General features: G+C 43.8%; 1 protein-coding gene across 1 annotated transcript in view; it reads right to left on the reverse strand.

Annotated features, from left to right (window-relative positions):
- fam222ba (family with sequence similarity 222 member Ba) overlaps positions 1-22,944 on the reverse strand; it is a 29,220-nt gene that overhangs the window by 5,002 nt on the left and 1,274 nt on the right. Inside the window, exon 2 of the mRNA XM_061086408.1 lies at positions 4,885-5,012. Within this exon, the coding sequence (XP_060942391.1) occupies positions 4,885-4,966 (82 nt within the window). The 5' untranslated portion in view covers positions 4,967-5,012. The remainder of the gene's footprint in view (positions 1-4,884; positions 5,013-22,944) is intronic.

Genomic DNA, 22,944 nt, shown 5'->3' on the forward strand with positions numbered 1-22,944 from the left:
ATGGATGTTGACATTACAGCTACTTCTCTTTGTTGTTGAGTGAGCAGCAACTTGAAATGTCTGAATTGCTGGCAAAGGGCTGCGGTTTCATGCGGCCGTGGCCGTTATGCCCAGTCTCACAGAAGGGGGAGGCTTGTGGGATGAGGGACGGAGCTGTGAGCACTGACACAGTGGCACTGAGAGTTGTGCCAACTGGCTAATTAATTCCTGCTTTATTTGTGAACAGGAAAACAATAGGCAGCGATGTGCTGGGCCGGTATGGGGCGGCACAGAGGGCTGCTGTGACTAAGTTCAGCCCGATGATGGCAGCCTCATTAATGCTGGGGTCTGGGCCAAGGGGCGGGAGCTCGACACCCGCCATCGCTGGGGCCTAATGTCTGTCGCTGAATAAATGCCAGGGTAAGCAGATACAGATAAATGAACAGTTAGACACAAGCACCCAGACGTGCTGAGGATGGACCTCACCTGTCACACACAGGTGATGATTAATGACCTTGTTGGAAATGATGCTCCACACAGCGACACAGACGCAGGCAAAAATAAATACAAAGCTACTTTTCAGGGCATCAGCAGGTTATACTTACCACACAAAACATCCCATATTAGCAATAAAACGTCACTTTGATAAATGCAGCTTGTTTGCCATCAGTATTCAAGATACGTATATTTAGAGCTTGTAAGATTCTGGCAGAGGCTGTGCTGCTGTTGTCAAAACCTCATGTCAGTGTAGCTCAAGAAAAGGATCTGAGTAGGTGGGAAGAGAGTAATATCAGCTGTTGCAATGAATAAAACATCTTTTATCGTTTCATTGTATTGAGATCTTCCAGATGAAACCAGTCTGAAGAGCATGAATGAATGTTAAAGAACACATTAACTTTATACGTAACATCATCTGTCAGGCTTTACTTTGTGTCAGATGAGCTAGTTGGAGACATCAGGCTACATACTGTTAGAAAGAGGTACATTAGGATAATTAATACAACCATGCAAAATAATGTATAAACAGCAATATATAGTAACAGAGAAGAGTAACTTGTAATTTCTGGAAAGGTTTCTAAATTGGGGTCAGAATTGAATAATTTCATATCTTCACCAACTGTTCACATGATAGATTTACCTCAGTATGTCTGAAAATACCCTAACCTTTAATATAACATGTTAAGTGAATAACAAATGAATATAAATAATAGTAAACTTTATTTGCATAGCACAATTGATGCACACGATGCAACATGAACAGTTTTCCATTAAAGCAATATTATATATGGTAATATAATAACAAGAACATTTAAATTGAATCTAAATAATATGTAAAGCTAAAATTGGAAAGGATCAAACAGACATGAGCTAAAATATTTAATAAAACTGTACGACTATGATAAATAAAACAGGTAAAAAACACGTCAGGAGAGGGCTTCTTTAAAAAGATGTTTCTTTTAAAACTGTCAATAGAAGTTTTGTGGTGTAATTAAAAAAGGCAGCTTCTCCGCGTCTTTTATTTTAGAAACGATCAAAAGGTTTGAGTCAGAGGACCTCAGGGACTAATCAGGCAGATATTTAACCAAACAGGGCAAAGCCATTCTGTGATTTAAAACCTAGTTAAGGAATTTCAAAATTAATTCTGAGAGACAGGCAGCCAGTGGAGAGATTTTGAAATTGGAGTGATGTGGGCTCTCTGTCTGTTTTTTGTTATAACATGTGCTGCTGCATAGGTGTGTGTTTAGCCCTATGCTGTCATTTAGAGAAATTACACTCTGTGCGCCATTTTTAAGTTAGAGAGAATAGCTTTCACTTAAATAAAGCATGAAAAACAGCAGCAGGCATGCAACTAGAAACAGTGTTATTTCTCTGCCACTGGCGTTTCTATAATGAGTTTTATACTGAAGTTGTGAGACTCAAGCGAATAGCTACGGAAGCAATGTCTATGTCTGGAGACTGACCAAACCATTAAATTGGAAAAGGGATTATACATTGTTAACAAAGCTGACATTTTTTCAGGGCTGAAAAAGCAAATCAGAAAGAACAGAGCTGCTGTAAATTGTGTAATGAAATTGGTAAATAGAGTAGTTTCTCCCTGAGAGTGGATAAAAATCAACCTCTTGCTGTTTACATCTGTTCCTGAGTCCTGGCAGCTGTTACATGTTCTGTTAAGCGAGTGTAGCTTATTAGCATTTCAACCTTAACCTGAAACCTAGATTAGCTGAAGAGCTTAACGCATCAGGGAAGGGTTAATGAGGATATGAGTGAAGTTTGTAGGTGGCTGCTGGTGGCTACAAGGATATCATCTCTCAGATCTCACAGCTAAGAACGTTCCCAGGGTAGGGAATGGGGGGGAAAGAGGCTAGCCTGGCCTTGTGTTAATTACCTCGCTGCTAGCTAGATAGCTAGAACACAAGTGCAAAGTCAGCAGGCACTAATTAGCGTTTCTTTTATTCAAACTACTGCTTTCATTGAACAATATTTAAGCAGCGGGGGGCCACGGGCTCATGCTGCTGTAAACTGCAATTTTCACATAAGAGCAGGAAATTAGGTCTGAAGCTTCAGTGTCAAATTAGACATGTGAATTTTGGTTTCTTTCATGAACAAACCTCCTCACTTTCCCCTTTTTTTTTTGGCAGACTTTTGAACAGAGCGGCCCAGCGTAGCAAGGACCTTTGAAAATATATGAGGCGAGAGAGAAAAGATGTTTTTTCCTTTGATCTCAGAAGGGACTGAGATGTGAAAACCAGCCAAGTGGTCCAGCTGTACTCACTGTTTGTTCTGCCTCTAAGAACTGAGGACTAAGGGCCACTTCCTGGTACTCGAGTCATCCTGCCTGGAGGATGAGCCGTTTTCTTGCTGACCCACTGTCTCTTTCAGCATACCTGCTCAGCTCCTCTTACGGCCTTTCCCTTTCACTGCCACGTCTTTTCGCAGTCACTCCCTGATGATAACTAGAGCAGCTGCTCCGGCCTTGCCACTGACAGCAACCTGCGAGCCCGTAACTTTAAATGACTGTGCTATGCAAAGGCTCATTATGTAAACTCTCCAGCATAACTAGGCTGCAGAGAGCTTTGACTGAAGATTTCATGTGAAAACTAGTCTATGAATTTCACCTAAATGCAGTCAAGCACATCTCTTATGGATTTAAACGGTGGGATTATTTTTTTCCCGTGATGGGTAAATGACGAGGCACTTGAGAGACAATGAGTCCCGTGGACAGCTAGTAGCTATACAGCAGTTTTACTCGAGGGTTGAAGCCTGGTTCTGGCTGCGTGGCGGCGCAGAGGGAACTAATGCCTCAAAACATGACAGCTGCTCAACCTGCAGACATGCAGAGGTGATCTACTGGGGCTGGATAGCAAGGCAGCAGGGGCAGCAACCTGAGAGTCTGTACTGAGATACTCTGATAGAAATGATTTAGTCTGAATGAACATGATTTAATCTAAATAAAACACAGATCTGTGGCTTTTGATGGAACATCGTGTCTGGTCACAGTACTTTGAAGAGCAGATGAAAAGGGAAAGCATTATGAAAGAATAATGAGGAAAAAAAGACAGATTGAAATTACACTTCTAGGAACAGCCGTGCACTGGGAAGCACACACTCCATCACCGAAATAGATTACAGAGCTGGGCAGAACAACAAATTGAGCTCCAGTTGCACTTTGTGGTCTGATGTGTCTTCTTAGTCTGTAACATAAAGGAAGAGCAGAGATCCAGTCTGATGGCTGCACCATGTCACAAGCCTGCCTGAGTGAAGCAACAGACGCTGGCACTTAACAGACTCCCTCACACTCACTGATCTCCTGGGGGTTGGCTGATTACTGTGATTCTGAAATTACAGTCTTGATGAGCTGGAGCAGTTTACAAAAAAAGTGCTGCAAAAATGGAGTTTCTGCTCAGAGAGAAAGAAGCAGGAGGAAAATAAGACGTAGATATCTTTTATGATAGAACGTATAAAGATGAGCATTTGGATGAGCCATAATGTTGCTGGTACAATATAAAAAGTATGTTTTTGAGCAAGTATCATTGTATACATATGAACCCATCATTACAAAAATGTAGGAATACATTAATTTACATGAATTTATTTTTGAATATATTTAAAAAGGAATAAATGATCATTTTCACACTAAAAACAATGAAATGTCAGTTTAAATGGGTTTAGGCTGAACAGGTAGAACACAAAGGCAGCAAAACTGACTTAGTTATCATTCCCATTAATCAACTTGTCATTCATTAATGTCCTCCAAAGCCAATTAGTCTTAGCTCTCACTATTGATTGCTGACTCTAACTCTCACTTGTCCTTCTGCCCCCTTACACCCTAAAGAGGCAGAGTTTCTCAGGAGCTGAGTTGTAAAATATAAACACATTGAATTAACTGAGCCAGCGCTGACTGGTCTGCTGTTAAACCAGGGCAGCAGATTGCATCTTAAAACTCACTCACGTTACAAGATCATCAGGGCAAAACCCAACTCAGCCGCAATCTGTCTGCAAGTCTGACTCTTCGTGATGGTGAAAAGTAACTGAGAAGCTCAGATCTGACACTTGAGTGTTGTGATAGTGTTGTAGCAGGCACACAGGACCACACTCTTGTGGCAGACAGATCTTTAAGGGCGATAAGGGAGGGAGGGAGGGAGCTAGTTCGCTGTTCATCAGCAAATTAATGGCGCAATTCATCCTTATTTTCCTTGAAGACAGATATACGGACCTGGAGCATGAAAATGTTCTCTCTCCCTTTCTGGTTTTAAAACATAACTGTAGAGGAGAACCGGGCCAGGGCTGGCATTGGGATTTGACGTGGGGCGGCAGCAGGATTGTAACAGCTTGGTTTATTGTGTGGGATGGTGGTATTAGTTAAAAGACTATGCGTTGTGTGTTTGTGTCGAGATCAGTACTTACATTTCTGAAGTCCAGTGTTCATCTGCGTGTGGGGGAGAAGCTGGAGGGGGAGATCACCTGGCACCGGCAGACAGGCCAGCATTTCACACGGACACTAATGCAACATGGGACATACACTTCTCCTCACACTGCAGAGAGAGGAAAAAAGAGACAGAGAGAGATGGGGGGTTTCAGTAGTCAGACATCACTGTGAGGCAGCACATGGTGGGTAGTGATACAGCGGCCGGGTCCAGACTAATAGAACTCTGAGGCCGATCCCCGGAGGCGCAGGGCTGAGGGAGACACAGTTACCTTTCAATTAGAAACTGATTCACACCTGGAGCATCAGGTAAGGTGACATTTGATGCCAATAACAACTTCAATTAAACATCAAACAGCTGAAGTAAAACGGGCAGACTGGGCCTCAGGGGCCCACAGCTTCAAATAGACTCAGTCCTTCCGCTTACTTTCCCCACATGTTAGTCAGCTAGCTGGGCCCTGCTACCTGCACTTTACCTCTCCGTCTCTACCAGACCATGGCGGAGGAAATTAATGACTCCTGTACACTTGAAAAGAACACACTCAAGATGCCTGGAGCTGACACGTTGGTGGGGCTCTGATCGATACTGCAGTCCTCTAGGCCTCAAAGAGGCCTTTATTTTGGGGACATCACACAATGGATCTAGCTCAGGATGTGGAAAAAAATAAATGAATAAAAAGGATTACAGCTCCAATAAATGCCTGCCACTACTGTGCAATAACCTGATGTAATAGAGAGGGAGAAAACGTAAGCCATGCTCCACTTGGCTTACTGCTGTATTCAAAACACCACAGATGCTTGCTTAATCAGCACTGAAGAACAGACAGGAAGCAAATTAAGTCTACAGAGTCCGCACCCTCCCCTTTTGCTGTGTGGCATAAGAAGAGGGCGGCAAGTGTGCACAGACAAACAGTGTCTATGAGAGAGGCAATTACCCACAAAACAACCTTGGCATGCCTGTCTGCCGCAGGGTGATGGCTTAAAAGTGTCTTTCCCCCCTGCAGGGAGAGGAGAAAAGTGGAGGAAAGAGTGACAAAGAGAGAGAGAAAGGTGGAAAGAAAGAGAGACGGGTGGCAGGTTTGGGGTGGTGGGGTGCCTGAACCTGCTTTAAAAAGCAGGAGCTCAAAAAGGTCAGGATGACAGCTCATTTAAATCCTCCCTGTGAGAGGAGGGGGGGAAAAACAAGCCTTAATGAAGCTGCCAGTTCTATACAGATACCTGAGGGGGTTGCACCTTGGGGTGCTGCAGGGGCATGGCAGCAGGAGGAAGGGCTAGAGAGGAAGAGGGGGAGGCAGGTGGGTGGTGGCGCTGCAGTCTTGAGACAGATCTGAGGATTTTGGGGGGGTGTTTTGTGCTGTTGATGCTGCATCACCCTTTCCTGTTGCCCAGCCTCCCACTCCTCTCATCCTCCTCCCTCTCCCCTGCTTTCTGATTTACAGCCTGGACCGCCATATGGCAGCAATCCCTGCCCTCGATTCAGCTTGTCACCATGCATTAACTTTAATTGGCCTGATATGTTATTCTTTTCCCTCGGCCTTGGAAGGATTTTAGGTACATAGCGCCTTGATGTCAGCAGGCAAGATTTCCACCCCTCTCTCATTTATCAGGTTGCCAGGATTTCGCAGAAAGATAACAGCCATCTCTTTGACAACAAGCAGGTTTGGGACGGAGGAAAGTTAAATATCAAATACAACAGTGTCTTTGCTATGGGTTTCAAAAGGAAAACAGAGGCAGGAGAATGAAATTATGTGGTGGGGGAAAAAACGGAAAAAAAAAACACCAGCATAAACTGTCAGTTCATTTGTTATAAGAACACACACATCACCACACTACAGGCAAAAAACAGCCAACAGGACATCAGCCCCCCCCCCCCCTTCCTGCCTCCCCGACAGCGGCCCTGAATGTCAGAAAACTGTGCAGTGGGGAGTGCAGCGGCAAAGGTCAGCCTATGGTAATGCCCCAGATGAAACTCTGCTTTACAGCGGTGAGCAGGAGGAGATGAAGCCCGACAGACAGAGGCCTGACATCTACCGACTTGCTCATCAGCACCACTGCCACGGCAACTTCAAATACACATCACACGCCAAACACTGGCACTTTCTACAAAAGGCAAACACCCCCACACAGGATTTTTTGCAACCCATTACACTATTTGTATCAGGCGCAGGAGGACTTCACCTGACAGAGTGTACAGGCCCAGACAGAGATTGTGCACACTACAGCTGCTGGCTTCTGCCGAGTTCCATTACCCTCTGACCACCAGGCAGGGGGGTTTTGCCTGGTCTGGACATGGGCTTGACCCCCCCATCCATCCATCCTTCCATGTAGGTGTCTACCCCCAGTGGCTTAGTAGCCTTTGTGTTATGGAGACATAGCCCCTCCTGTCCTGAGTGGAAACAAAGTTGAGTCTGTGGCAGGCCGGCCGAGCCAGCTGGGCAGGCTTGTGAAGCAGGGATTGGCCTGGTGGAGTTTAGCCAGGCGTCTCACACTATCAGCCCCATGCAGACAGACACCACGGGGTTCTCAGAGTATTAGGGGGCCCCCGTGACTCGGCAAGTCTCCACCAGCTACCGATAGAGCCGCAATAAAAGTGTGCGAATAACTGTGTGGGCTTTCATTATAGACAAATAAAGGCGGGCGGACAAAGCAGCACTAGAGGAAGTGATGCACATGGCTTGTGTCATGTGTCAAATTGCTCCCATAAAAGACGACCTATATCTTCTTTTCATTGTGATGAAGGAGAGAAATAGCCATCTGAATGTGTGCAAAAAAAGAGAATAAGGAAGAGGATTGATAGAAGCTATTTAGGAAATTAGACCAACTGACTGTGCAGCATCTTTTGTTCCATGTGTACTTCGTCAGCTATGATCTGCATTTGTGAGAAATTTGGGAATAGCATCAGGCTGACTGCATAGGAAATCATCTATTAAAATATCCAGCGGCGGTAATACATGTGAAAAAGCAAGAATTGTGCACAAAAAATATGCTCATTAGAAGGACGCGGGTACAACAATATTAGATGAGACAAACTATAAAGGAAAAATAAAACAAGGTAAGAAAGTATGTTTTGCATGTTGTCTGAATATTGAGCCTTTTCTATACCAATTAAAAGCAAAAGCAATTAGGAGAACCAAGTCACCATGTTGTACATGGCTTGTGCTAACGGCTGAGGAAGAGGAGAGAGGAGAAGAGAAAGCAGGCTGCTGTTATTTTAATTGCATGTTTACCCCCAGGTTATGGGTCTGAAATAGAGCCAAGAAAAAATGTTGCAGTGAAAATTCAATGCAACTTCACTGTGTTGATTCTCTCAGGGACATAGAGTGAAATTACTTTTCATGCAAGCACAGTCTCTGAATAGGAGGTAAAGAAAGGAAAGGAGCAGGAAGAAGAGAACAGCTTTTTACCCTTGAATACCAAGCCAAGGCATTCTGTCAAAAGAAAGGGGAAAAAAGCCTTGGCTCTTGAGCATGTTCGAAAGAAATAACACTTTGGTATGGCTTTCATTAGTCCATCAGGCTTTATGAACTGCAGAGGTAGAAAAGGATTTTCTGCTGCGAGCAGAGGGACACGAGCACGTTAAGCTATGACAGGCTGGTTCACAGGCTCACACAATGGATCCTGATGATTCCAGCACATCCCGAGGCGTTTGGGACAGGCCGTTTGCTTTTCCAGTCAGCAGAGATCGTCAGCCCGGAGTGTTATCTTACACATGAAGAGAAAGGGCGATAGAGGGGGAGATGGCCATGATAAGTCTGTAAAATAGTGGTTTCCAAGTTGCCAGACAGAGTATGTCAGGGATAAAACTGTCAAACAAGGAACCTGCAGCAGAAATGTGGGAGAGAGGGAGACAGCTACTTGAAACTACTCTCCCTTTGAGGGAGAGAGCGGTTTGCAAAAGAACTGTGAGGCTGTATGAACACTCAGTAACTAACAGATAAAAAAGAGACAGTTCCCTCAGGTGACATGGTGGATATAGAGTGAAGAGAGATGTCATGCCCCAAGAATAATGCATAGTCCACAGCTGGGTTGGATAAATCTTTGCAAAGATTCAGAATGTTCCCTAAACAGTGCGAACACAGGCTCTTAGAGCAGATGTGTACCATGAAACTAAGAGAAGGAAGCTCCCTTTGAAGGTATGAGGCCTCTTTTTATCAGACTGACCTCATTCCCCCTCTCTTGTCTTCACATCAGCAGTTTGGAGGCCAGTGGCCCGCCCTCTTGGATGAAGTCCATGGCTGCTCACAGTGGAGAAGATGACAGTAATGGTGGCGAGATGAGAGGATGAGAAGATATCAGGAAGTGAGTGTCCTGGCCAGGCCTGGCTATCTCTGCCAGAGCTTTGTCATGCTCATTACCCGTCCACCACATCAGCGCTTTGAGGACAGCGAGCCAAGGGCCATTCTTCAACTCGGGGTCAGTTTCACTAACAGCCACTTAAGCCCACTGGGCTTCCCAAAGAGCCCTACAAATGTGTAAGGTAGAACTAAGTGTGCTCAGTCATGTAAAGCCTGGCCAAGGTCAGGCGGGCAGACAGAAAGTGCTGGCAGCACCGCACGGCATGGCCTCATGAATGCCAAAATGCCGGGGCCCCTGGTTGTGCCGTTTGACAGACATGTTTACACCTGATAGAAAATGCAGGCTGGATGGCCTGCCAAAACAGAGGGGATCCAAAGTGAGGCCAGCGCAGTTATTTATTTATCTGCTGAAAATGCATCCAGAGTGCAGCCAGACGCTGGGCATGGCTCAGTGAGGAAAAAAACAGCCTCATCTCACATGTGACACTCCTGAACCACTTGACAGAGACAGAAAAAAGATCTGACATGACGTGAAAGGAAAGAGCAAAGATCCCAGAGAAGAGCTCTAGAGACTGGATTGGATTTACTCACAATCTCAAACTAACTAACCATTAGCACATGAAATCATCCAAGACATTGATTGGAGGCTGTACCTGTTCTTACTAACACTGCAGGTAAAAAAAAAGGCTGATAGTATAAGCAAATGTCAAGGGGACACAGCCATGCTAGTGACGCTATAGCACAAATAAACACTGACATCATCAAGCTAACATGCAGGTCACGGTGCTCACCACTTAAGCTCAGTGTGTTTAGTGTTAAAATGCTAACATTTGCAGGGATCCACTAAGGGATCAACAAAGTTGTTACAGTTCATCCTGAGGTAAACAATTTTTTAACTTTGTATGGCAATCCATCAAACCAACAATGTAAACCTCATGCTACATAAAAAGTCTGGGGATCCCCCAAATAATCTGAATACATCATATGGATGCCATCAATACTGTGCCTATCTATCCATTACATTTTGAAATACTTACTGGATAACGTAAGAAAACTTTCAAATTAACTTCCAACCAGTGGGGACCATGAATATCTGCACAAACTGGTAGAGCTATATCAGCCTGGACTGAGGTGGCTGACCATTAGTCAACCCACCAGTTTGGACCAGAGGAACAACATTGCCAACCCTCTATACCCACACTACACAAGCCTGGTGCTTTTGATGACAACAGCAGATAAACTCTTGAGAAGCACAGGAATGCAGGTAAGCACCAGAGAAAAGACTCTTTATCTTCTGGAGAAACTCGAGCTACCACAGAAACGGCACTCATACATATGAGAGCAACGCTGCTGCTTTCATCTCCTCAATGGTGCCACCACCTCTGTGTTATAGTCACATATCCCCCATATCACACCAGACAACAATGTGCTGAGTCACATAATACTGTGTCAAATACCAGACTCTGGGGTTTGATACAGGACTAGAATGGCACTAGACCAACACAGATACACAGACAGATACTAAACTAATACTGCAAACTATGTGTGTGTCTGAATGTGCATAAAACACTCCACCAGACTCAAGGCAGCTGGCTGTGTGAAAGCTCGGGTATAAAAATCACAAAAAGGTGTGGTCAAACCTGAACTAACAGATGAGCTTATATTGAGCAAAGATATTCAATGTACAAAAATATATGTACTGAAAATGACTTCTGAACAACATTACCTGCTCTTTAGAGCCGTGCACATTTTATTCGATCTATACATTCCGCGAAATGCAATTATTTAACTAATTATTGTGTAATCAGTATGAATGTTGGGGCCTGCAACCCCCGGATGACACCACACGAGCAGTATGGAGGCATGTTGTGTTTTTTTCTGCTGTTTTATTACATCTGAATAGGTGGTTACCTTGAGACTCCAGAAGTGTTTTGTAAACTCAAATGCTTTACCCACCCCTCCATCAGCATAGTGGTGAGTAGATAATGCGATGGATTTTTTTTGGTGAACTGTGCCTTTAAGACTTTAAAACTTTAAAAAGTAGATTTCTGAGCTCTCTCTAATCATTTGACTGTAAGTCAGCCAGGCCGTCTGCCTGGTTAGTGGGGAATAACTCAATGTGCTGAGAGCTAAAGCGCAGCAGCATTGTTCCAGCTGGCATAAAAAGGGGAAATGAAGATGGAGTGGTTTGATTTCATTTGTTAGCAGGTGCATCCATTTTGTGTTCTTCCCCCACACCCACCTCGCCTCTCTCAGTCAAAGCGCTTATCAGAAATTGGACACCCCAGTGACAAATTGAGCCTGCAATTAAAGGGAGAAAGAGGAAAGCTTTGTTAAGTGCTGCTGATTGGGATCCCAGGCTACCCTCACACACAGAAGGGTGTGTGTGTGTGTGTGTGCGTGTGTGTGTGTGTGTGTGTGTGTTTGCATCTATGCTTGGTACAGAGCCAATAGCAGAGATGACACCACCACCACTTCTTCTCCCATTTTCCCCTCTCTCCAGGTGTTCCCACAGCTTACATTTCTGCTCCGAGTACTCAGCAAACAAAATCAAATCAGTGCAGCTGTTTCCCCACCTCTCCTCTCTCTCGCACACACTCACATACATATTTATATACATATATATGCATAGGAAACTACACAAGCTACATACACCAGTAATAATACCTTGCAGGAAAAATTGCCTCCACTTCCATTACCTTCTTATTGACATATATTCTGTGTTAAACAAAGAGAAAAAAAAAAGATTTGTCTCTCCGTATATTTGTCCCAACCAGACTCATATCAGTGACCTACCATTAACCTGGCCTGTTTGCGCGTGTGGCTGGCCTGTTTAAAAGGGAGGGTGGGTGTGGGGTGGGGTGGATGCTCTGCTCGGCAGAACTGTGCAACTGCTGACTCTCGCAAATCATCCTAAAAGGGCTTAACGTACAAAAAACAGCTTCCAGTGTTGCACAGCATTGGCCTGCTGTGAGAGATTTATCCACTGTGCCATTATACTAACTGCCCTCTCTTCCATACGAGCTGTATATATACACCAATACATTCCCACACACATAAAGAAAAAGGCTTAATTAGACTCATGCCTGGTCCAACTCTGCAGGAGAACTCAAACATTTCAACCTTTTATTATTCTGTACTAAAGACGCTACTTTATTTACTGTTAGTCTACTTATTTTATGTTGCCATACTGCTCACATGTTGCATAGTGTTGGTTTAGACACAATTAAATGTTTTGTGCCGTAATGAAGTTAAGTCCTTTAGCTATATACATCTGTTAAAATACAATTAATAACTTCAATACTTAGGGCCACTCTATAATTTATTAACACTGGCAGCCAAATATATATTTTGTGAAACACAGTATCATCTTTAATTCTATTACCTTATTATTTCTTATGTTGGTTTATAAAAGGTCCGGTGACATGCACGGCAAAGAAAAAGGTCTCACTGAGATTCAACTTCAACTAAGTTGGTTCACTTAGTAAGATTGGATTACGATACATGTCTGGATGTGATGCACAGAACTGGTGAGAATTTTGTGCTGCATAGAGACGTGCAGCAAGTCCAAAACAAACCCTTCATACTGACTCCAAACCCTGCTGTGAATGTGTTCAATAAAAGCTGATCTGTCTCCATCCCGGGCCTGTGGAAGGTTGGTAAGGTCAGCCGCCTTCGTGGCAGCTCTGACATTCAGCCTGGCCTCCAGCGAGACCAAACGAGTCTCCTTCGCACCTACAGACCAGCCGAGGAATAAAAGAGATCCTTCTCCACTGGACAGGCCTGTGTGAGATTTGTTCCTTTGGCTTCTGGCGACACATAAGACATTTGCTGTCTCTTCTTCATCTCCTGTGTATATGTGATTAAGTCTGCACCCCCGGCTCTTTCCCCCAGCAGACACAGGCTCAGGGCAACGGGCAGCCAGCCTGTGACTCTGTGGAGAGGCAGGCAAACACAGGCCCTGGCGTAGCAAACATCTCACGTCCGTGCCTGCATGGGAACATCTGGCCCTGCCAGGCTCGCAGGGCCCTCCGTCTGTCTGCCTGTCTGACTGTCAGCCTACACACACTGTTGGTGTGCACTGGTGTTGTCATGGCACCAGAATTTTTTTACGCCTACACAGGTACTGGTTTAATAAACAAAAGCAATCACAACAGGACCTATACCAAAGCAAAAAGGCCAAATGTCACAGAACTATCTAATGATTATCACATTACAAAATCAGCAGTTTAGTTTTCATCATTAATAAAAGGGCTCTGATATTTTGAGATGTCAATGCAGTTGGACACCCACAAGTTAAAAGCCTCTGGTGCCAGTTTTAAAAGCAAGTTTAGATGGATTTTAAATCAGTTCAGAATTTCACTCCAACAAACATCTATACTTTTGGTATCAAAAATCAGTACCAAAAAGTAGCATCCAATGGTGACGTCATCTTATTCTTCCAAATTTAAACAAAAGATTCATGCCAGTTTTAAACTAATTTAAATAATGATTGTAATCATATTTTAACTCAATATTTTGTCTCAGTGCAAATAACTGGATTGAACAATCATAGTAACAACGTTGCATAGAACATGTATTTCATTTATTCATGTTTATACAATGTGGATGTATATCTTTTCTAACATCTATAATATACAAACATAACTGAGGTTTAGGCCTGACTGAATTCTGCACTGGGTTCTGCAGATCTGAACTGATAAGGCGACGCAGAAAATTAATCTTTAACAAAATATTCATAGTAACCGAGTGTGTGTGTGGAGTGGATAGTGCTGAATACATAAAGCCTAAATCAAAATATTCAATCTCTTCGTCTTGTCTGTCGCAGCGAGATAGAGTCATATGAGTAATAGAGTTAGCCCAACTGATAAAAACCCTTTTTCCTATCGCCCTCTCTCTCTCTGCCTCACTTTCTTGCATCATGCCCGCTCATACAGATCTCCTGCGGCCGTCCAATGATTCAAGACTGATGAGGCATGCTCAAAGGTCTATGCCATTGAACACTGCATTAATGCATCCAGCAGCAAATTTTTTGCAATCGACCCCCGTTCCTTCAATAAGGACAGAGCTATCAATCAGGCCGAGATAGCCGTCACCAGACACGGGCTGATGAAGTAGGGGACTTTGGAGCTAATGACAAATGGATCCCTCTTGTGATATGGTCACAATATACTATGACAGTCTGCCGAGAACACTTGACCTTTAAACAAAATCCTGAGCAACTTTTTTGCCAACACTGTGCAATGCAAAAATGTGGAATATGCAAACTGCTGTTGCTGTTAAGAAAGTGTGGTTATTGTGTGAGAACTCCTGGGCCCGACTGAGAGTCGCAGCCCCATCAGTCTCTGAGCTGCCCCTGACCGGCCCAGCCCTCCTCTTTTTCTTTCACACCAAAGCTTGGGGAGTGACCTTCAGCGGGGCCTGCTAGTCTTGCTAATTGGGGTCTCTACAGAGCACGGCAACCCCCCCTCCACACTGCACTGTAGGAGGGACTGTGGGGCAGAGGGGGCGAGAGATAGCAGGGGCCTGTGTTAACTGCTTAGTGTGGGAAAAAGTGAGACCTGGGCTTAAAAACGGAACTTTGAAATACAGAATTAAACTTGCACTGCACTGAAAAAGGAAAACCACAAGATAAATGAGTACTTTATAACAGGGAAGCTGAAAAACACAGAAACAATGTTATGATTTGGAAATACATCACAAATTCTCCATAACTGGGGAAAGTAACATGTCAAAGTGTCTACACTTTAAAGTATTAGCTTTTTAGATTTATCTGTGGAGAGTTATTATTAATGTAGACATAATATTAAGAAAGTATCACTATATGATTAAAATAATAGATATTGGAAGATAAATCATCAATATACTAAACACCATATTACAAGGCTGTGACAGAGGTGTTAATTTAATTTTAAATAATTAATAAATCAATCATTGATGTGATGTCGCAGTGCCTAAAGCTCCAGGTGATGATGGCAGATAACTTGATTTATCTGACCAATATTTCACAACCCAAAGATCTTCAATTTACCATCAAATAATAGTCGATCCCTTCAACTCAGAAGCTGCAAAACTTAATTTATGGCATTTAATTTCAGGAAGTATTTTAACAAATAATCAATTATCTAGTCATCTATTAACCTATACCATTTATATGTTGAGGGCTGTAGGGGGGAGCTGGAGCCAATCAAAGTGGATACTGAGCAAGTGGCAAGTTCACCCTGGACAGGTCACCAGTGTAAATAATCAATTAAAAAAAAAATATGTATTGATCAACTAATGGACTAATCCACTCATCGTTTAAGCTCTAGTAAATAAGAAATGGAAGACATACTGTGAAAAATGTTAACCTGGGTTTGCTGCCCTGACAATAGATACCATCACTTAAACAACAACTATTACAACTACAGGTTAAAACGAGTGCTACATAAATGTAAATCACGTAAATTAAATAAAACCACACTCTATAGTATCTACTTTCATATTAGTGACTGAAAACCTATTATCTAATAAATCAAAACTGTGAAAAGACAGGATGGTATTTAAGAGGGAAAATGGGTCAAGAGGTCAGTTTAATCTGTGGGTCAACAGGGTAAATGCTCTGCTCTCAGGAACATGGAGGGGACACAGGTAGCATAGAGCAGGTTCAGGCTGGTTCCAGCTGAGTACCGAGCTTGCCAACACTACGAATCATCATATCAGGGCCACTTCCTATCAGTGTGATCAGCACTCAGAAATAAAAGAGGGAGGAAAATACTCAGGAAGTCATCCTGTAAAAACAAGATACCGAGCGCCCTTTTCGTTGACAAAGAGTCATTGAGCTGTTTTCTTCTCAAATGTTTTTAAGCTGAACGACTTCTGGAGGAGTGAGAAGAAGTAGAGTGAACCTGGTAACCATTTTCAAGGAACTTTTTTTCAGAGATCTAGTAAATGAGACTTTGCGCCTTGGTGGCCATGAATAGAAGGGTCTGCATTTAATTTTATAATCCATCATTCCAATTGTGCTTGGTAACAAAGGGAGAGGAGAGTGGTGGGTCATTCAGAGGCAACAGAGCATGCTGAGGGGTGCGTGTGTGGTGCTCCAAGGAGCCAGGGAGGCCATGGCCCTTGGCCTTAAAAGCCTAGCCCAGCGCGGGGGAGAATGGGCTCTGATGAGCTCAATATAGGCAAGACTAATCCCTTATGTCCAAAGAATTGTTTAACTATGTATGACTGATTAACCCAAACCCCTCCATTGCACTTCCAATCTATTTGTTCATTTAGGTCTCCTGTACTCATCTTGCTAGAGTGCTTGGAGGGTGATTGTGAGAAAGAAAAGAAAGAGAGCAGGAGAAACAGAAAGAATGAGGGATACAGAGAGCATTAAGAAATCCAAAGAACAGCGTTCTTTACTTGCATTTCTCCAAATGGACACAGCACCTGAGTTCCTACAAAGCAGCTGTTTCTACCATTCAGGGGTCAGAAAACTCCTGCATTGACAGAGATCTCCAGTCTTCAGTAGCATGTCACTGGCTTTTTTACCAGTTCAGTGGAAATGGAAATTTTAAGGTACTCTCCCCTGCGTGGAAAAGAGGTTGCCGGGAAGATTAACCCAGCTTCCTTTTATAGCCTCTGACAAGAGGTTAAATCACACATTACACCGCCTGAAATGTCTCCTAGTAATTAGATCAAGAATATTACTCTCTTCTTCTCCTTGCAGACTGCAGCTGATCAAAGCCTAATGATGGTGTCAGTGCCATAGGCGGTGCTGGCTGGGTAAATCTCCCCATCGGGACGGCAATCTGTCAGGGCCGCGAGCCCTGCTAAACAGCACAGAACATGAGCACAATGGTGCTTGACACAAAGTAGACTAAATGAACCACATCTTTTACCAGCAAGCTATCCATCAGCAGTGGACCATTAAAATTCAGAGTAATGATTATACCTTTCTTTGTTATGGGTCTAGGACTAGTGTTGATATGTACACACTCAGCTGAGGTGTTTTAAGTGAGAGAGATGTTGCTGACATCTGTGGGTTTTACCCCAATAACAGTGGAACGCACCAGCAGCGTGTCTCTCCATGCCAGGGCAGATCTAAGCAGCACCTGGTCCCTTGATGGGGGAGAGGGGGCTACCGGCTATTAATTACAGAAAGCCGACACGCAGAGCAGGCAAACCCTTCGCAATGAGACCCTGGGACGTCAGATACGCGGCAAGACGAATGCTTCTCTGTCACACGGCAACATGACCTGCCTCAGGACTCTTAACACACGAGTACTTTCAAGTATGCCTTTCAAATCATGGCCCACCCTTCTTCCTCTGCCCCCACCCCGTCTCCCTCTCTATCTCAATCTCATTCTGCGGATGTTACACCACTTCAGGGGATATATTCTGACTAATGCAAAATGGTTGTGCAGTAAGATGATAAAAGTTGACATTTTCCTTTTCTAATTCAATGCTTCCTTTGTAGACGACCTGGCATTTTTATGCAAGCACACGCACACATACACACAGGCTGCGAACACATCAGGCGTAATGGTCAATTTCGCTATTTGCTCTCAAACTCAATGGCCGCAAACAAAAGGGGGAAATGGCAGGAGATATGCCAATCATTAACTGTTGAGAGATGTTTGACAAAAGAGGCTTTAAAAACCTGACAGCTTCTCTTCTCCCCGGCACAACTGGCTCCAAAAAAATGGGCGCCCAGAACAACAGACTCCAGCAAGAGGTCTGACCCCATTTTTAACGCCATACAGGTGGCACAGAGCTAACACAGGAAGCCGGAGTGCTATTCACAGGACACAGCTCTCAGAGATCATTCAGACGGGCACAAAAACAGCTCAATGCCAGTTAAGTGTATTCTAAAGTGCAGAAAAGCAAATCCCCTTGAACACGCTAATGGTAAAGACTTGTTCTCATTATAAACTAAAGCATCTGGTGAAGGGGGTTTTCAGAGTTGTTTGTAGAGTAACTATCTTACAACATTGTATAGTGATGTTGAGCAGGAATGTAACAGTTGTGGTTCAAAGTTTAAGATGCAAGTCCCAGAGTGTTAAAAACCGATATGCATCAGTTGTGCAATCAACAATCTTAATGGTCAAAATTAAAAGATTATCTCAATGCACAAAGACAATGATGTCAAGTGTGGTCACCTAGTTCAGGAGAATAATGTCCGATTGTTGATCGGACGAGTCTGACGACAGAGCTGAACTATGAACTGTGATTACAGCCAACATCCCCCCGCAGAGCGACAACTGCATCTCTGCACATTCCAGGAAACGCAGCCAGCTGAAGACAGCAAATACAACAGAGAGGAGGAGATATAAACAACATCAGCTAGTTTGAGATCTGTACCGGTGTTTACCCTCTCACTAATTCATCCCCTCTGCTTTCACAGCAGTGAGGGTATTTCAGCATGCAGCACAGAGGGGCTGCTGATGCCACAGGTCTGTGTACAGAGGGCTCAGTCACAGGCTGGAGAAATTGTTTGGACAATGTAGGTGTCAGACACACTGCCTGTCTGGAATAACGATTCAGTAAAGCCTCTATGAGAAACCCTTTAGTTCCTGTATGGCATGAGGTTCGATGAAAAAACTAACTTGACTGTTTTTGGAGTGTTTAACTTTAAAAAAAATCTAAGAACATTTCGCCTTGCTTGACTTTGAACACTGCTATCAGAGAGAAAGGTCTGCATTTGCTTTAAACAGGCAGTGAATGACATGCCAGAGATTAGCCTCCGAAGGTCACAGTCTTAGCCCATCCTTTCAGACGCTTTTCACAACATAACCCTGGGCCCTTTTGAACAACAGGAAGAATGTCATCTGGTTACTTTTCAAAACACGGAGATACCATTCACTCTGGCCAACAATGGCTGCAAACAGGGCCAGAGGGTTAGAAGGTTATAAAGAGCCCCACTCGCTCTCCGGTACACTGGATGCACACAGAAAAGAACACACCCACACACTGAGGCCTAGAGAAGTGCTGCAGCTGATGATAAACTGAGGAGGGTCATGACAAAGTGCCTTGCGCTGACCGCTCCCCTCAGCAGCTCTCTCAGCTCAGCCTCCATCCCTCCCCAGCACAGCTCTTAGCACCCAGGCTTTCGAGGACACTGGCTGATTTATCGTATGGGAGAGAGTAAGTGTATGATATCATAAACTCCATCATCTGGGCTACTATGTCCTGTTCAAGTTTCCAAAGAGCAAAAAAGAGTTTTTCTACCAATTTCACACAGCTACTCTTTTGGCAAAAATAATAAAAAGTGAAATGGGACTTTAAATATCCAAAGCACATGAATGCCATTATATTCTTATTGCCGGAGAGAGGCTAAAACAACTGGGTTGAGAAGCAAGAATGGGAAAATGCAACCATGTAACATGACTTAGAGATAAAAATATAATTTTGTCATAACAGACATCGTAACCCTGTGTCAATGACAAGACTGATCTGCTATTAAAAAGGATCTGACATTATTTAGGTTGTGAGGCTTGTGCCGCAAAAAGGCCCTCGGACTTCAGCCAGCACTGAAATCCTTCAACAATTTAGTCTCTAATGAACCCTCGGAAATATTAAAAATAAAGCCCAATTAGCCCACAGCACTTTACATCTCCTCCCTCTCTAATCCTCCGGTAGCTTAGTCCTATCTTATGTCTGCGCCAACTATGACACTTTCAGTTCACTCTCCCTCTGTCCCCTCCACTCGATATCCCCCACAGCTTTACTGGTGCTTTGTTGTGGCATTCTCTCTGACCCCATTGCCCGGGTCAGACTCTCAGCCTTTCTGTTGGTGGCTGCTAATGATGCCCAGATATGTACAGTTGGCATGGACATTGGAAAACTGCGGCAATAACCGCGGACATCCTAATGGCATCTATTAGGATGACTTAAGAGTGATATGGGACTCGTCTGGCAGGCTCTTACCGCTGAAGGCTTGGTATTGGGGTGGATATTTTGTGTGGAGGGTCAGTGATCCGATTGAGACGGCCTTATCTTGTGTCATAAACAGATAACAGTATCTGCTGTGCTCTTCTGCTGTTCCTGTGAGATGAAGGTTGATAAACAACCCTGTTGTCTCTGGTGCCTCCAACAAGCCTGATCAGACAGATGCGGTCCTAAACTAAGCCCTGTTCCTTCTGCCGCTGTGACTGCTGCTCATGTCATGAACATCACCAGGAGGCTCAGATCCTTCCCTGATTGCACTGAAACTCAAAACAACAATTTCAAAAAGCCCTTTGGTCTAAGTATTTGTAACATCAGTTTGCAGCACTACCTGGCTTAAGGCTTTGATTTTCTGATTACGCAAACTACCGAGCAAGAGTGGGGCTTTTTGCCCTAATTGGACCTGCCGGCTAACATGCAAATCCATACAAAAAAAAGCCATGAAGAACACAGAAATGTAGCAAACAAAGACACAATATGTATCATCCAATCAGCCCCATGGCCTGTAGTTATTTGGCACGACATAAAACAAACCATGTGAACCAAACTAAATACCATGTAACAGCTGACCCACAGCATAAGCCCTGCAGGTCAGTCCCTTGTTTTCAGAGGTATCCAGAAGTTGCTCATGGTGTCCTAAACACCTGATCTGGATGTATCATGTGGCCGCAGCTCTGGCCTACGTTTAACCCTCACACTGTGTCTCCTGACTTTGCCCACTCACACAACGGCTACCAAACATCTGCTCCCTGTCTGGAACCACACTCATACAGCAGAGAAGGCACTGGGTGGCCTCATAGACAGTCTCTCCAAATGGTGGGTGGCTGAGTGGGTGAGTGTGGAGTGACAGCTGCACTGGTGACCGGAGGACTAGAAGGTGGAGCCGGTTGGCAGATCGTTAGTACCTGGGAAATCTTTGATCTGCTGTCCAGCTAGGGAAAGGGGCAAGTGTACCCACCCAGCCTTGTGCAGCAAATTGATTATTTCATGGAAAACAACCAGTGAGAGGAAAAGACAAATCTGCTCTGCACATAAACTTCACAGACAACACCTGCATGCGATTTAACATACACAGGGCTCCCGCTGGAATATGAAAGGAACAAAAGTATCACACTGGGGAGAATGCACCGTTACGCATTTCCAATTTGAGTATCGTGTATAAAATGGTACATCAAATGACTGGCTTCTGAATAAACTAAAAATCAACATCAGCCAAGTGGCTCATTGCAGCGCAGAGAATCATTGCATCAAAAATATGCTGGTTAGCCGAGCCATTTCACAGGCAACAATCACAGAATCAGGACTGTTACTAATAAATGTATTTTAATGAGCTCCCTGTGAATCCCAACAACAGCTGAAACATAAAAGCTGCTCAAGTTCTCTGGTTCACTCTTTGTACCTTGTGATCTGTTATTCATAGTCTGCTCTGAAGTCTCAAAGAAATAAAGCAGAGCTTTGATGTTATCCTCTTCCTACTCTGTCTGAAACAAGGCTAATGTTTGGAATCAGACCGTTTGGCTGTCCTACTGAAACACTAAACATCTGGGCGTTAGAGTGAGGAGCTCACAGTGATTGATTTTACTCTGTGAAACCTGTAATCACTCTCTAATAGGTGCTATCATTTGCAAGTAAGATTTTGAGTAAGATTGGCCTCTAGAAAACTATGCGAGTGTGCATATTACAGTCACACCCTACTCCACTCACCACCCTAGTTCAAAGTTTCCTCTCACCGTAAGTATGTTGTCTACAATATGTATTTTCTGCAACAGAAAATATCCTCATCCACTGGTGACTGCAGACTGGGAGGCTTGTGCAGCAGAGATGCTCCACGAGTATTTAAAAGGAAATTACTCTCCTATGCCTGCGATGTAAATCAATATTAGATCCCATATATTTGTCAGTGGCTGACCGAAAAATCCAAGACAAACTTGCTTTCCTGTCACTTTGGCCCTCGGCAAAGACTCTGGGTTTGTGGTGACAGGTCAAAGAGTCAGCACATGACTCATGGACAGAGGAGCTCAGACACTTTGAAACGCTGAGCAGGGATCTAATTAACACATGCATTCAAGTGGTATTTCAATTTGGTGAAACACTGTAATTTTCCACAATGCTGACCGACATGACAAACAAGTCAACTAGGTGCTTCTGGCATTTGGGGCTTATTCGGCTGTCTTTATGTAACAGCAACCACACACATCTTCTTTTCCACACAGACATTTACTTTGTACTTATGCCAAACTTCTACTTTCAGCACTAAGCTTTAGCTGCACAAAATATAAAGACAACATGCACTGTCATAAGCTATTAACCTTTGCATCACACTATATCTCCCTGTGTCTGGGAAGCATTTCACTTCCATTCATCTAGGTGTCAGTCTGATTCCTGTCATTAGAAGCTAACTGCATTTTACAGATGGGGAGAGGCCTGACAGTCATTTGCTCCTAAGACCTAATTAATCTTCATTTTGCTGGGAAACATAGCACCTCAATGCAAAAAGGATTCCTTCTACTACACGATAATTGCAGAGAGTCGAGGGGCCCGAGTTTCCCAGACAACATGGCCTGAAATTTAATTATCTGCTCTTCGGAAAATGTAGGGGAGGAAAGCTGCGTTGCAAAGCTGCACTTTTTGGGCAAGTAACGTCAGGCTGTTGTTTGGTGAGATCAGGATATCAGTGGGCACATTTCACCTGCTCACATTAACTAAACATAGTTATTACTGTAAAGAGACTTTAATGGCTTTTTTTTACATTTAGAGAAATCTTTTTCAAAATTCCAAAATTGTCATGCAGATGTGGACACACAACATTAGATTCCAGTGTCATCATCT

This window comes from Limanda limanda, chromosome 14 (genome assembly GCF_963576545.1).
Source record: "Limanda limanda chromosome 14, fLimLim1.1, whole genome shotgun sequence".
In the NCBI taxonomy this organism is placed as follows: domain Eukaryota; kingdom Metazoa; phylum Chordata; class Actinopteri; order Pleuronectiformes; family Pleuronectidae; genus Limanda; species Limanda limanda.